Source organism: Notolepis coatsorum, assembly GCF_963971535.1.
Source record: "Notolepis coatsorum genome assembly, chromosome: 14".
In the NCBI taxonomy this organism is placed as follows: Eukaryota; Metazoa; Chordata; class Actinopteri; order Aulopiformes; family Paralepididae; genus Notolepis; species Notolepis coatsorum.
This window is the reverse complement of record NC_140178.1, coordinates 112825323-112841227: the sequence shown is the minus strand read 5'-3', so window position 1 is coordinate 112841227 and position 15905 is coordinate 112825323. Positions and strand designations below refer to the sequence as shown.

Sequence of the window (15905 nt, the reverse complement as noted above, 5' to 3'; positions counted from 1 at the left end):
CGCATACCCCACACTACTCTAACCGTGGCCTCAGAATTCACGCGACACACCCACTCGGCACGTAAACTATAAAATAGCGGCGTGCAAGCTAATTATCCTAGCCAGCCTTGTTTCCAATGTACTAAATATCACCCTAAAATACTCTGTTCCGCCCCAATACATTGCAACGACGTCCACCGCATACCCCACACTACTCTAACCGTGGCCTCAGAATTCACGCCACACACCCACTCGGCACGTAAACTATAAAATAGCGGCGTGCAAGCTAATTATCCTAGCCAGCCTTGTTTACTACTGGAGTCCTACCTCTCTACCCAGAGGTGCAGCGCGGGTCTCCTTCGCTCTCGGCCATCTCCTTCACTGATTGGTTGTTAGTGCGTGTGCTCATAGCCAAGCTTGGAAAATCGATATATCGAAACTTTGCGACCACGTTTCATGTTTATTTCGAGGAAATAATTTATCGCGATAGTTATCGTTATCGTTTTATCGCCCAGCCCTAGTGGGAACCCCTTTATTAAGCTGGAATCTTATTTGCTAATAATTGGTTCTGGAGTCCATAACCATGAATCACATGGTGGACGCTTGAAAAAGACACCTCCCCCCTCCCCTCTGCTCTCTATTCTGCCTGAGCTGCAGTGACTGAAGCTGCAGTGAGCAGAGTGACTGGCAGCCTGCCTCAGTGAGTCTGACAGTGTTAGAGAGAGTGAGAAAGAGAAGAGGGAGAAAATTATAAATTATAACACAGATGAAAAATAATGATTTTTTATTATTATTGTAAACTATATATAAAAAAAATATTATTTTTATTTTGTACTGTTCATATTTTTCTGGGGAAGCATGGCTTCCCTTGGCTTCCAGGAAGCTTCGCCACTGGTACCAAGAGGTAATTAACATGTCATTTTAGCAACAGGTAACTTCATATAGGCCTAGGCCTAGAGATTTCTACAATGGCATGCAAATGTATTGATTCTGATTGGCTGAAACCTGTCGAGCAACTAGAGTCTAAACAGTCCACCCTTGAGTCTAACCCTCCCACAACCGCATTTCTTTGATTACCCTGTTTATTTTATAGCAATAGGGTTGGGTGGCTTGGGCCATTGTAGAAAAGCATTAGACCACTTAAAGTCGTGGGTTAGACTCTTTAGACCACGCCTAGGGGGGTCTCTAACAACCACCCCTAGGCGTGATCTAAAGAGTCTAACCCACTCCTCCTCGTGATCTAATGCTTAAGCAGCCTACGTAGGTAGGTTTAGCAATAGGTAACCACATAACAGATATTTAAAAGGTAATTAACAGGCATGTTCTGCAACATATATCCACTCTTGAACAATGAAAAACTATGAGCTTCAATGTTTTTTTGCCCCACTAGTGTTCAAAGCCACCGACAAGCTCAGGTTGTGTTGCTTCCCAGGTCGCTCAGCTGGAACTCGCCTCCTTGAGCCGGCTGGCAACTTCGGACTTGCCGTATGTGTGGAGGGCTGACAACATTGCGGAAGGGTTTCTCTTCAGCAGCAGATACTGTTTTGACATGGCCTTGAGTCCAGCAGTGAAGAGGGGGTCCCGGCTGCGTCGCCTCATGTCTGAGATCACCTCCGCAAGATCAGAGTCGTCATCATCTGAATGTGTGACAATAAGAAGGGAATAGGTTTATTTTGAATGTGTATGCTGGTATTGTACATGCAGTATAGTATAGGTAATAATTACCATTATGCACATTTCTCTCTGCTGAACCAAGGAGAACTAGAATGGTCTGTCTGTATGGTAGTCACAGGGTTTGAACAACTTCAAGGATGTACATCCTTCATATTATTATATCCTATTTAACACTTGTGGCTGGAGTAGGGAATCCTACATAGTTAAACTAGTGTGTGTGTGTGTGTGTGTGTGTGTGTGTGCACAGTGGCGTTACACAATATTTCGGGGCTCCCACGCAGGTCGGACCATGGGGCCCCGCCCACTCCCCTAAATCAATAATAAAGTGACATGGGATAGACATCGCGGCCACTTAAAGCTTTTAAGCTTTTTTTTTTAAATGTTTATTTTTTCAGGCATCATTCATTGACAAATACAAGTGGCTTTGTATTTTTTGTAACATAAAGGTATTGTAGAACGTTATAGCCATATCATAATTTTAGTTCACAACGGAACGGTTCACATAACATAATTCTGTATAAAAGAAAAGTAGTCTATAAAAAAAAAATGTAATCCTATAGGCTACATAGTAGAGGATGCAGTCAGGAGCTGCTTTCTATTGTAGTAGGCCTATTATTTTATACGAGCACGTCTCCTGGCATTCTTCTGCGCAAAGTCCAACACTCTTTAAATCTAGTGTCGGCTCTCAATACTAGAAACGTTAATAATAATAATAATAATAGCTTCATTTTATATAGCGCCTTTCAAAAGACCCAAGGTCGCTTTACATAGGGGGGAAAATAACAAAAGTAACAAACAGTGGACAGACACAACATAATTTTGTGCTGGCTGTTCGGTGTCTGCCCATCACCTCCACCAAGCGTGGAGAATAGGAATAAATTATTGGCAGGGTCTCTCTAAAAAGATTAAAGAACAAGAATTCTCTCGCTCTCATTTGGCAGCATGTGTCGTTTATGATACGCGGCGGCGGAAACATAATCTGACCATTGACGCGCAAATATCATCTGATCGTTTTACGAGAGAGTTGGGGTTTTGGGCCGAGGTCCTAACCAGAATAACTGATGTTAGTACACCAACACTGGCCTCTCGCAACTCTGCTTTCCGGAGTCAGTGAGAGAAAATAGGTGATATAGATAATGGTAATTTCTTATCTATAGAACTTATGGCACGTTATGCGCACAATTTAAACCATGTACTAAAAAATTTACGGATTAGATTCCAATTCCAATGTAACCTGTAGCCTACTCGTACTGGTTATGGCGAATAAAACGTTCTATTATTCTAACCTGTCTCGGCGGCTGTAGCGACAGCGTGGTGGGGGCCTGGCTGGGCTGTGTGTCTGCTGTCTGCCTGGACTCGGAGCTGACCGGGGGGTTGCTAGTGGTGGCGGGGCTGGGTGAAGAGCTTACTGCCGATGCATCTTCAGTAACGTTAGAGTCAGTCTACCTTTGCTGCCTGCTGGACCAATGATGTTCTTTTTGGTAGCTTTGCCGTCTCCTGTTCGGCTTTCGCTCTCATCTTGTTTTTCTGAGCACCGCTTGGGTATTTGCGCTTCATTTTTACCGGCGCTTCCCGCTTTGTTTTGAACGCTGCCCAGCCTGCCAATGAACATTAGTTATCAGCCGGCTAGCCCCATCGCAGGTGAGCAAATAATTATAATGATACACTGTTGTACTACAGCGTACACATGACGGGACGGGGTGCCTAGCAACATAGCAGGGAGGAGGGGGCCCCTAAGCTCCGGGGCTCCCCCGCACCACGGGGGCCTCCCCTATGCCACTGTGTGTGTGTGTGTGTGTGTGTGTGTGTGTGTGTGTGTGTGTGTGTGTGTGTGTGTGTGTGTGAGAAAGTGACACAAACAGACAGTTCATAACTAACCGGTTTCTTGCAGCCGTTCCATGGGCGTACTGCTTGGTCCAGGGGTGGCTTCTGTTGACACAAAGACATCCACATATCAACAACTACAGTATCTCACATCTTATGGTGTGTGTGTGTGTGTGTATGTGTGCGAGAGAGAATGACGGAGACAGACAGTTCATAACTAACCGGTTTCTTGCAGCTGTTCCATGGGCGTACTGCTTGGTCCAGGGGGGGTTGCTTCTGTTGACACAAAGACATCCACATATCAACAACTATAGTATTTCACATCTTTTTTTGATCCACTTTTTCTCCCATTTTTCTATATTTTCTCCCATCCCAATTTCGTATCATCCAATTCAACCCTCCCCTGTCACGAACGCCGTTTCTTGCCTCCCACAAGCCGGCTGCAATGTGGACTAAGTCATACATAGCACAAGTCCCCTCCGGTACTTGCGGTAACAGCAGTCGCATCTTTTCACCTGCGCAGCTCGATCTCTCAGTGGCGAGGAGTAACGCGTGGGAGGCTCACGCTGCCCCCGACACTTCCTGATTCTACTGCGCAGGCGCACCAACCGACCTGTAGGAGTCGCTGTCCACAACGCCCGATCCCCACCCATCAGTTTCCCACCCCCTAATACGGCCAATGTGTATTAGTATGAACGACCAGCTAAACTGAAAGCAATGTGGAGCGCTGGGCCCAGCGTCTCTGCATTCGTGGCGAGCGCCTTGCCCACTACGCCACGTAGCCGCCCCCAGTATTTCACATCTTATGGTGTGTGTGTGTGTGTGTGTGTGTGTGTGAGAGAGAATGACGGAGACAGACAGTTCATAACTAACCGGTTTCTTGCAGCTGTTCCATGGGCGTACTGCTTGGTCCAGGGGGGGTTGCTTCTGTTGACACAAAGACATCCACATATCAACAACTATAGTATTTCACATCTTATGGTGTGTGTGTGTTTGTGTACAGTTTATTGTGAAAAGAAAGGCATTAGCTTTACCTCCTGATGTTAATTTGAGCATTTCTGCTCTCATCTCCGGACTTGTGGGGAGGAAAGTGCTGGACATATCCACACTGTAAAACTTGACCACTGCTGCCAGGTGTTTACATGGGGCCCCAGTTTGTCCTACCGGGCATGAGCACAGCTCCATCTCCATGTCCACGATGTATGTCCCCTGGGCCTTCACCGACCCCTTCACCTCATACGTGTTGTCCTCAAGCTATACAAATCATAAGTCATACAAGGGACATTATACAATGGCTAAATCTGCTCTGGTTACTGCAGTAATCTCTAAAAGTATGCATTTGATATAGTACCTGCTGAATCTGAGATGCAGTGTGGTTGCAATCCTGGGGAAGGAATCTCCTCTTCTGGTACGCCTCCCAGCGTCCGAGGGCAACATCCACAATGCGGGCCTCATAGTAGACATCCAGCCTCGAGGTCAGGAGGTCAAACACTTGGCCTGGATTGAAGGCTTTCGTCTTCTGGAGGATCTTGTCCTTGAGGACCACCCGCATCGCTGCTTCAGCAAAATTGTTGGTGTTAATTCCCCGGGTGAGGAGACCGCAGCTGTCCCGGTAACTGAGTGCCCAACACTCCCTGCGACTGTACAGGCGCTCAATGTACCGCAGGTACTTTTCATACCTGCAATTGATCAAATAAGGAAACAAACACAGAAAATGCACATACATGGATGTAATGACAGCAGGCTCATGAAGAGGTCGACACACATATGAAGTATGCAAACACAAGCCTCCTGACTTTCTTGCACCGAATTTGCAAGACTGCTGTGTGATTGTGGGAATGTCTGTGTACAGCTGAACATAAGCAAACTTGTCTAAGCACTAACCTGACTGCAACAGGGTGCTCTCTCGCCTCCAAGTACAGCCTGTCCACCTCTGCTATCTCCTTGGAGTAGAGCATCTCTTTAACCACAGTGAACAGAGTTGGCCTGTCTCTGCACTCCACCAGACTCTCCTTGCTCCACAGCCATCTCCATACTGCTTGTAGCAGATGAAAGGAGCACAGGAGAGGAGTGGCTAGTGGGAATGCCCTCCCTAAGGCTCCCCTCTCTGCCGTGCAGTCATCCGTGATGAATACCTGTGGCCCTGCTGCTCCCCTGCCAGCAAAGGCCCTCTCTCCAATCAAATTCTTCAGCAGCTGTAACCCTTCAAAAATAGTCTCCTCATCCTCAGACTGGCAGAAGAAGATCCCCAATGGTAGACCTCCGGCAGGGCTGTGTGTCAGCAACAAAAAAACATGCATGTTCTTCCTATCCATGTTTCCTGAAGAGTCTATGAAGCAGAGTTCGCCACTGTGCTTCAGCTGACAGACCGACAAACACAGACGGACAGACGGACACAGAGGCAGGCATAGTTAGTGTTACTTAGTGTTACAAAGGATCAGATTAAACCGAATATATATATTTATTGATTGATATATATTGCATAGTATTTGTATATCGTTTGATATCCCTTGTATATTCCTTGTACATATACACGGAATATCCCTTTAGCCCAGACCATAATATTTCATTCTCCTATTGGACAGCGGTCCACAGGCGCCAGAGCCATGCCTCCGGAGTCAGGTTCAAAGTCACCGTCAAGACATGTCTGAACATGCCCGGCCTTGCCCAGGGCTACGAGACAGAAATGAGGCTGGCACTAGATTGTTCGCCGTGCATATAAATATGGCGCAGGCGAATACAGAAGCACTTAGTCTTAGAGTTACCCAATAAGTTGAAGCCTCACCCACGATACTCCGTGCGGTGAAGTATGGCCTGTTTGGCCCCAAAATAGAGCATTGAGACCGCGTGCGAATTAATAACTGAATTGTCAGAGTTTGGCGCTATACCGTCGAGTGCGACATATTTCTATTAAGTCAGTAATAGTCTATTTGTGTATAGTGTATCGTGCGGCTAAAGTTCTACAGTGACCAGCATCACCAACGCTTCCTCGTATCAGCTAGAGTGCTTATCCAGGCTGGGCTGCTTTCATGGCGCTTTCACCCGAGGAGACCTGGATTATATTTGGTTTGGTCCTGTGATTTATGGAGCGGAGAATCGCCGACGCCTACACGTGTGGGATTTACCCTGTGAGGAGCCAAGTCGAGTCCGCGCCTCAGAGAGCCTGAGGCCGGCTAGCTTTCTTCACTGTGGAGCTACAGTCTACGGAGAACAGCTGTATTCGTCTGTGGATCAAGATACTATTGCACCGTCTCCTGTACTTGGAGTCTCCTTAGTCATCGTTGACCAGACTCTCTACTACCGACAGATCCTCTACCCCTGCTGGCTTACAACCGGGGGGACCCTTCCAGTATCACCCACTATATATTACTAGTGTACCATAGATATAATTCCCTAAGATTCAGGTTGTATAATTACCTCCTGCGTAACCAGAGAATGGACATTCATTATTGATTTGCCTACGCACATTCCTTTGCCTTATAAGCGCATCCAAAGTATAATAGAAGTATATTATGTACCTTTTGCTGCAATAAATACTTAATTACCATTTGGTGTGGAACCGATTCATTGTGGGAAGTGTTCATTATATTTATATATCATGTACTGTATGGCCAGTAATTAAAGTACATAAAGCGGTAGTGGTTTAATGATACCATACTTATCAATACAGTCAGGGAATTGTACCCCTCAGTTACACTTAGTGTGTTACTTAGTTGCCACCTCAGCACCACTGTGAATGGAACACCATGACAAAATCACAGTATACAGATACAAATAGCCAAAATACCTGGTGGTGCACTTTTTTCATCAGGGGAGAGCACACTGCAATTAATGGGGCTCCCTGAGAAGAGGTTCCCATTACGGCACAGCTGTCCTGGCACTTCTCGTTGTAGGTTTCCACGTGTTTCCGGAGGGCTTCCACCATACTTGGGCCACTCTGGGTGCCAAGTTGGTCCTTGGACACCTTTTTGAATAATCTGGCATAGAACACTAATTTAGTTGGTGGAATTGTAACTGCATACAATTCCAATTCAATGAACATCTACATGGTTATGAATATTTTGGCAGTACTGTAGTTTATAATTGAACGTCTACCTTTGCACATAGGCCATGTCTGGGCAGATCTCTCTGTTGCCTGCAGCATAGACGTAGTTGTCTCCTTGTTCAATTTTGATATCGTGCTTTAGCACAGCCAAAGCAGAAGGAGGGGTGTGGCCAATCGCAAATAACCCTGTCAATGTGTCTATGGCCTTTTGTCCAACATCTCTATAGCGGATGGCATCTCCAACATGGAGATCATGATTGTGCCTATTCACAATGCGAACGCGCAATGGGAAATGAGGGATGTGTGGGTCTTTGCTCCTGTAAAACAAATCAAAATAACAATAAAAACTAGGCCCCAACTGTTATGTCCATAAAAACAATTGAATTATAAGTATTGTATAGTTCAAACTCACTCGAACATTCCTCTATTTTTTAGTGTAACAGCCATGGTAGCTTGGCAGCCGGTGTTTTTAGATTTCTGCTTGCCTTGTCTCTTCCCCATCACCTTATGCTGGCACCTGTAACGTTTCTGCGAAACATTTTGATTGAATGCAGTATGGGTTAGCAGTATGGGTGAAAGACAGAAATGGTAGTCTAACAAATGACAGTAAGACGTTTTGACAACACAATTCTTACCTTGAATAGGACACAGATCCCCACCCTTGGTTGGGTAACCTCCACTCTCCATGTCACCCCAGATGACTCCTTCACCAACCTCACCCACTCCTTGGCCTGTTCCACAGTGCGGACATCCACACGTACTATAGACACGAAACCAGTGTGGTCTCCTAATGGGGCCACCTCTTCTTCATACCCGCACACATGAAGCGGAAACTTGTCAGGCAGCCAACCCTACAGGAGACATACAATTAGTCTACTGGTAATTTAAGACCCCCACATAAAGATCAGGAATGATCATAATCCACGAAAGGGATTACCTTTAACCGTGGGTAGTCCTCTATATTCTTGTTTTGCGCTCTCGCTGGGTAGTCCTCACAAACCCCACCACCAAGTCTAAAGTCCAAATGAACACAAAAACAGCAGGCTAGCTATTTAGGTATACAAATACTGTATATCTTATGATCAGGGGTGAAAATTTACTTTTTGGCTCACCCGCCAGGGGGACTGGTAGATGAAAAAAATCCACCAGCCAAGTATATTTTTTACCAGCCAAATAATGTATTTGTCACAAATATCCGTTTTAGTAGGCAATCTTTTTTTAGCATTATATGCGTTCAATTACATAGCCTACTGAAATCTTTGCTCCACTAGTCTGTCAAACAATTAGTTTCTGTGTGACTGGTACACACATTTACCTGCCAGAGTGGCAGGTAGCCTTCTGAAATCTAGTCGCCAAATGGAAGTTTTACCTGCATTTGGCCGGTGGCAGGTGTTAATTTTCAGCCCTGCTTATGATGTAGCCTACAGCACACCAGGTTTTAGAAATGTGCCTCATGAATGAAATGCATTACTCTGATTGCTAGGGTAACAACACCCCTTAGCTGTTATAAAAACCACCATAAACCACGGAATAACTATGTACTAAAATTTACCTCTGCTTGGCTGAATAGCAGTGATCCTCCATATTCCAGCACAAGGGTGGGTGGACGTAGGACGTGTAAAAGCGTGTGTCCTTCCTTGAAACGAAGGAAGGAAGGATTCAAGGATGAGTATTCGGACAGGCCCCAGGTGTTGTCAATTAGCAGGGCCTAACTTCCATGGAGTGGAGTATAGGACTATAAACCTCTCTTGGAAAGCATCATGTGACCCTTTCTAGCCAATCACACTGCCGTATTCAGACCCCGTCTATTTTGCCATTGTTGATCCATCTATAGGGGGGCCTATAGCCTATTCGACCAGATGAAAAGTCAATCAGCTGTTCTATCTACAAACTATTCATAAGTTTCAACTGTAGTCCTCTACCTGCCATGTTGAGGACCAACACAGGTGATTCAAATGAATTCATTAATTGTACTGCCCATGATTCAATTCAGTAGAGCCAATCAGACAAATTGGATCACCTGTGTTGGTCCTCAACATGGCATTCATAGTCCTCTAGACTCTACTACAGATGAAATCCATGAATACAGAGGTGCTTCACCTTAGGGGTGGACGGTATGGTCTACAATTTATATCACGGTATAATTTGAAGCATAGACAGTAACGGTATATATCACGGTATCAGTGTTTCCGTTAGAATATTTTTTTTTGCCCGATAGGCAGGCTATATAAAGAATGCCATCCTCAAGGCATGTAGATTTATAATATTTTAACTTAAAGCCCAACCTCCAGGTTAAACCCTACTGATCAATTATGGGTAGTTTACATCATTGGTATATAATTTCATTATTTATTTTTTTCCATTTGACACCGGAAATGCCACTCTGAAAGAGTTAAAAAGGTCCACGCACGAATAACATGCACGCGCGAATCAAAAAAGCTTATCAAACGCCGACGTCACAACAGGTCAACAGGACAACAGGTGCATATTAATGAGCCGAATCTAAAAGCTTATCAGACGCTAGCACCTAGCACGGCCGTGACGTCACTTCAGGAAACGTATGCCTTATGTCCGTCCGGGTCATAGTACTAGATCAATGGTGGCTCACTCGGTGCATCACAGTTAGCCTATATCTCCGCCGTCCCTGCTACACGCAGTCGGGACCACTACACTCACTGACGTTAGCCTATAGCCCGCCGTCCCTGCGGGTGGTTCTCTCCTCTTTGTGTGCCCCCGTCCCCGCGGAGGAGCTTGTGGACTCGACGGCGGCGGCGGCCGCGGGGCGCCGGAGCCCGCAGCGCTAGTTAGCTCATAGCTATCGTGTAACGTCCGGCAGGGCACCCGTGGGGACGGGTCGGGGTGTACAGAGAGGAGAGAACCATTTTGGGTCGGCCGTTCATGCCGGCCAGCGAGCCGGATGTCGGGATATGTTGTTAGCACAATAGCTACCAAGCTAAGCTATGTTATCTACTAACGTTATAAACACAATATGTGTACAACGACACAATGATTTACATTATTACAAATATGGTAACGTGGTTGTGGCTTTTACAAATAGTGGTTAGCTTTAGAGATGGATGGATGGCTATAATCACGGAGCAATAGTGAGGTGAAACAGATACATTTCATTCGGCTAGTAGTAGCAAGCATATATCTATGGTAGCAAGGCTCTCGGCCTGCCACTAGCTGTGTGACTCTCAGCGCCCCCTGGTGAGCCCCCTGGTGCCCTGCACCTGTTGTGACGACATTACACGCGCACGTTATGAACCATTGATTAAAATATGCACGTGCGTGGTGATTGTGTTGGGCAGACAAAATGTTTTGATAAAAACGCTAAAACTGGGTCAATTTCAATACTTTTTTTTCCAATTCTTCATGAAAGTCACTGTTGGCCTAGTCCACATTGTTTATTGAACAAAAATACAACGTGGAGGTTGACCTTTAAAACTAGGCTACTTTTGCGTATAAAGTCATTATATTCCAAATAAATTAAGTCCAGAGTCCGTGCTGCTCCCATTGCAAACAGCCGGGCTGGATGCTGGATTTTGCTAGAAGCATATGTAGCTGCAGAGCCACAGAGCCAGTGGCGCTTTCAGGTCTGGTCACAGCTTTCAGCCGTTGGGTGGGGGGGCGCTGTTGAGCGGACCTGACCTGAAAGCGCCGCTGGCTCTGCGGCTCTGCAGCTGCATGCTATTCGCAAATCCACTGCTGCGGCCGTCCTCCCGGCTCCCGCTGCAGCCGTCGTTATCATAACACTACACGCATATCATAATGTTTACAGCAAACTGTAGTTGATCACCAGGTATGTTTTATTAACGTAGAATAATTCATATAAGAAAAACGATAGGGACATCTCTTACCTTTCTCCACTGGTTAAAAATGCCAGGAACTGAAATTGAAACTTGCTGTGTGCCGCGGTGATATGTGTTTATTATGAAATGACAATTGCGTGTTGACACGCCCACTGCGCGAAGCCTCCTAAATAACCTTTTCCAGTTTGCACATATCTATTATCTATGACTAATTCTATTTTTAGGGGCAAATGCGATTGAAATAGTCGCGCTGTGGTTACACGACGTCATTGCTATTTTAGAGCTACTCTACCGGTTACACGGTATAGTCAAAATCCATACCGTAGAGCAAATTAATACCGTTTATACCGTATACCGTTTATACCGTCCACCCCCACTTCACCTTATCACTCGCTCTCTACCAGCTAGCTACTACTGACCGACTCAGCTGAGAGCGTTGTTTCTTGTTGTGATCGTGTCATCATATAAAAAATTGTCAAGCTACAATATTATTAAAGTTAACATTCTAGTTACATTTCACCAGATGAATCTGATACAATCGGCATCGAATGACATTTCCATCCCTCTGAAATCCTGTCAGGAATTGTGCCTCAAAGCATGAATGAACCAGCATTTCTAAACGTAGCGTAGCTAGCACATAAAGTCATTGGCGGAGTTGGGGTTCGCTCGAGAGCAGAGACGCGTAGAGAGCTGCCTACCGCATCTTGTTTACATTGGGCGCTGAGAGAAACGCCAATGGCCAATCAGATTGCGGATCCCGAACGCGGAACTGAAAGTGGGTTGGGCAAAATCTTTGCGCGTTCGGGAGAGGTGAAACGGACGGCCCCCAGGGGAGGGACGGGGAGGCGCTGGATACAACCGGATCAACCAGGACTCGGGCACGCAGGTCGCGTGAACACTTAAAGCCCAACCTCCAGGTTAAACCCTACTGATCAATTATGGGTAGTTTACATCATTGGTATATAATTTCATTATTTATTTTTTTCCATTTGACACCGGAAATGCCACTCCGAAAGAGTTAAAAAGGTCCACGCACGAATAACATGCACACGCGAATCAAAAAAGCTTATCAAACGCCGACGTCACTACAGGTGCATATTAATGAGCCGAATCTAAAAGCTTATCAGACGCTAGCACGGCCGTGACGTCACTTCAGGAAACGTATGCCTTGCCCGTCCGGGTCATAGTACTACTCGATATATGGCGCTGGCTAACGTTAGCATTATGTCTACTGTCGTGAACCATTTGAGATCGGGGCATGTAGAGGAGTTTGGGGAACGAGTAAAATCATGTGCAGGTCCTCTTCTCAGACCTGTGTGGTGGTTCTCTCCTTGTGTGCCCCCGTCCTCGCGGGTGTCCTGCCGGGGAGCTTGTGGACGCGACGGTGGCGGCGGCCGTAGGGTGTTTGAGCCTGTAGCGTTAGTTAGCTCATAGCTATCGTGTACCACTAGCCTTTGCGGGCTCGAGCACCCTGCGGCTGCCGCCGTTGTCGCGTCCGTGGGCTCCCCGGCGGGGTACCCGTGGGGACGGGGGTGTACAGAGAGGAGAGAACCATTTTGGGTCGGCCGTTCATGCCGGCCAGCGAGCCGGATGTCGGGATATGTTGTTAGCACAAAAGCTATGTTAGCTTCTAATGGTGTATACACAAACACAATATGTACAACGACACAATGATTTACATTATTACAAATATGGTAACGTGGTTGTGGCTTTTACAAATAGTGGTTAGCTTTAGAGATGGATGGCTATGATCACGGAGCGATAATGTTGTTAGGTGAAACAGATACATTTTCATTCGGCTAGTACTAGTAGTAGCAAGGCTCTCACGAGATGCAGGCGCGGAGGTCGCCCGGGCCGGCCAAGATACAAACACGGAGGCTACACACACCAACCGAGATCCGAGACCAACCGGGACCAGCCAGAACTTGAATAACGAGGTTTCACACACCAAGCAGGACTCGAGCACTGAAGTCATACACACCGACCAAGATTCAATACCATATGCATATAATGTGATAGTGAATGGATTCGAGACACACTGCAGACAACACACAGACCACTGGGGGACATATAATACAAATAACACGTACTAGACTAAACTGTAGAAACTAACACACATGACGCACAACTAAGCATATTATTTGATAGTTAATTAGAGGTTATGGCTCGAGACACAATGCAGATAACACACAGACCGCTGGGAATACAGACAAGGTAAACGCATTAGTTGGGGAGGTTGGAACTTGATGGGACATATAGTACAAATAACACGCACTAGACTAAACTGTAGATACTAGCACACAGGACACACAAATGGGATGACAGGGAACATGGGGAATCACATTCGGAGACCGGACTGGGAGCTCTGGAAATGTACTAACATATGAAAGATAAAAATTCAAATAAAATGTTGGACAATAATAGGGACATTGGAGAATCCCCATTGGGGATATCTACGTCGTTATAGGAGGGGCCTCTCCAGGAGAGCCTTACCCCTCCAACCCGCCAACAGGGGTTAAACTGGGTTAAAAGAATTACCTGGGAAGTGCCAATTGTCATTAGTATTATTTTCTTCTGAGTTATGTTAGAATAGCAGTTGCTTTAAATGTAGACTAGGGCTGCAACTAATAATTATTTTGGTAATCGACTAATCTGTCGATTATTTTTTCAATTAGTCGACTAATCTAACGATTATTTTTGTCATTCGATTAGTCGAGGGGAGGGGCCATCGTTCCGGCGGTTCTACCCGGGGGAGGGGGGCCTTGCGTGTTGTGGGATTGGTGTGGGGGGGGGTGGGGTTTCCTGGGGCCCTCGGACGCCGTGGCCTGGGCGGTCTGGTCACCGGGCTTGGGGTCGCGGGGGATCATTGAGGCGTGGTACTTTGGCCTTCTGCGGGTCTGGGCTTGGGGTCCTCGTGGGCCGGGGGCCTGGTGGGGGCGGGTGGGAGCTCAAGGTGCTCGGCTCCGCGCATGGTGGACCAGGATATGGGGGTGTTCTGTTTCTCGGGGAGGAGGGCGGGAGGGAGGGGTTTCTCTCAGGGGGATCAGAGCGGCTGGGCTCTGCCCGGCGGGGTCCTGTGTGTTGGGGGGTCGGGGCTCTCGGTGACATGGGAAATAGCGGGCTTGGCTCGGTGGGAGGGTCCCCTATCCTTTCCTCTACTGGGCTGGCCCAATTGATTCAAGGGACCCGTGTCGCCGGGGGCCCGGCGGCGCGCGCATCGGCCTGGGATATGGGGGGCTCCTATGGGCTTAGCTCAGGGGGGGGGGGGGGGGGGGGCGTAGGGGGAGGGGGGACCATCGTTTCCGCGGTTTGCCCCGGGAGAGTAGGGTCTTGGATGTTGTGGGGTCGTCGGCCGTGGGGTGCTGGGTGCTGGGTGCATGGGTAGCGGGCAAAAATATATATATATAAAAGAAACATCACAGAAGAATGAAAAGGAAACAAGAAAATAAATTGAATGTAAATAAACAATGTAAAAATAGAATGGACCAAAGAACCCATGTCACCCTTTTTTCATTTCTCATTATTGTGTCAATCTTTTATTTATTTTTTGATATGTCTTTATAATTGTGTATGTCGAAATGTACTGTTTGTTGTTTATCAAAAAACTGCAAATAAAAGTTTAAGTAAAAAAAAAATATATATGCTGTAAGTGGTTTTTCTTTTGTTAAAATAAGTGTTAAAGGAACACGCCAACTTTTGGGGAAATTAGCTTATTTGCCATCTACCCTGGAGTTCATTCACGTCATTCACTGGAAGTAGGTGTGCCAGTGTAGCCTAGTTCCCAACAGTCACGAAATACACTCCAAATACAACTCAAGTGATTTCATCACCTCAAAAGCCCAGTTCAAAAAAAACAAAAAAAACAGGTGGTGAAATCACTGCGCCCAGGCAGCAGTGGTGCAGCAAAAAAAAATCCAAGTATATATCTGCTTAGAAAACGAAAATGTAGAATTTTTTATTTATTTTTTCTCCACGTGGTAAATACAGTCACAACATGTTTACAGGAACGTTTTGGAGTTGTATTTGGAGTGTATGTCGTGACTGTTGGGAACTAGGCTACACTGGCACACCTACTTCCAGTGAATGACGCTAAGCTAGGCTAAAGGTGTGGCTGTTCCCTAAACATAATGCATGCACAGAGAAGAAAAGGGTATCTTATCTGCTGACCCTTTCACTACAGAAGGTTAAACCTTTCACTACCACACTACAGAAGGTTAACCCTTTCACTACAACACTACAGAAGGTTAACCCTTTCACTACCACACTACAAAAGGATAACCTTTCACTACCACACTCCAGAAGGTTAACCTTTCACTACCACACTCCAGAATGTTAACCCTTTCACTACCACACTCCAGAAGGTTAACCTTTCACTACCACACCCCAGAAGGTTCCACCACTTAGGAGGAAGGAAACATGTTTGTATAGGAAATTACTAGTTTTAGTTTAGTTTTTGTAAATATTGCCTTGAAATAGAGAAGCTGAAAAAGGAAGCAGGATGTAGCCTTCAATATATAAAGAAATTATATTGTCAACAGATATGGTTGAAAAACAAACAATGTTTTAAATGT

At 46.1% G+C, this 15905-nt stretch overlaps 1 protein-coding gene across 1 annotated transcript in view; it reads right to left on the bottom strand.

Annotated features, from left to right (window-relative positions):
• Positions 1-829: 829 nt before the first annotated feature.
• LOC311239799 (uncharacterized protein) overlaps positions 830-15905 on the bottom strand; it is a 64397-nt gene continuing 49321 nt past the window's right edge. Inside the window, exons 6-18 of the mRNA XM_084328245.1 lie at positions 9075-9158; positions 8460-8535; positions 8158-8373; positions 7935-8050; positions 7573-7839; positions 7265-7454; positions 5362-5837; positions 4829-5156; positions 4512-4731; positions 4351-4404; positions 3700-3753; positions 3532-3582; positions 830-1616 (exon numbers count right to left, since the gene is read on the bottom strand). Of these exons, the coding sequence (XP_084184371.1) occupies positions 1417-1616; positions 3532-3582; positions 3700-3753; positions 4351-4404; positions 4512-4731; positions 4829-5156; positions 5362-5837; positions 7265-7454; positions 7573-7839; positions 7935-8050; positions 8158-8373; positions 8460-8535; positions 9075-9158 (2332 nt within the window). The 3' untranslated portion in view covers positions 830-1416. The remainder of the gene's footprint in view (positions 1617-3531; positions 3583-3699; positions 3754-4350; positions 4405-4511; positions 4732-4828; positions 5157-5361; positions 5838-7264; positions 7455-7572; positions 7840-7934; positions 8051-8157; positions 8374-8459; positions 8536-9074; positions 9159-15905) is intronic.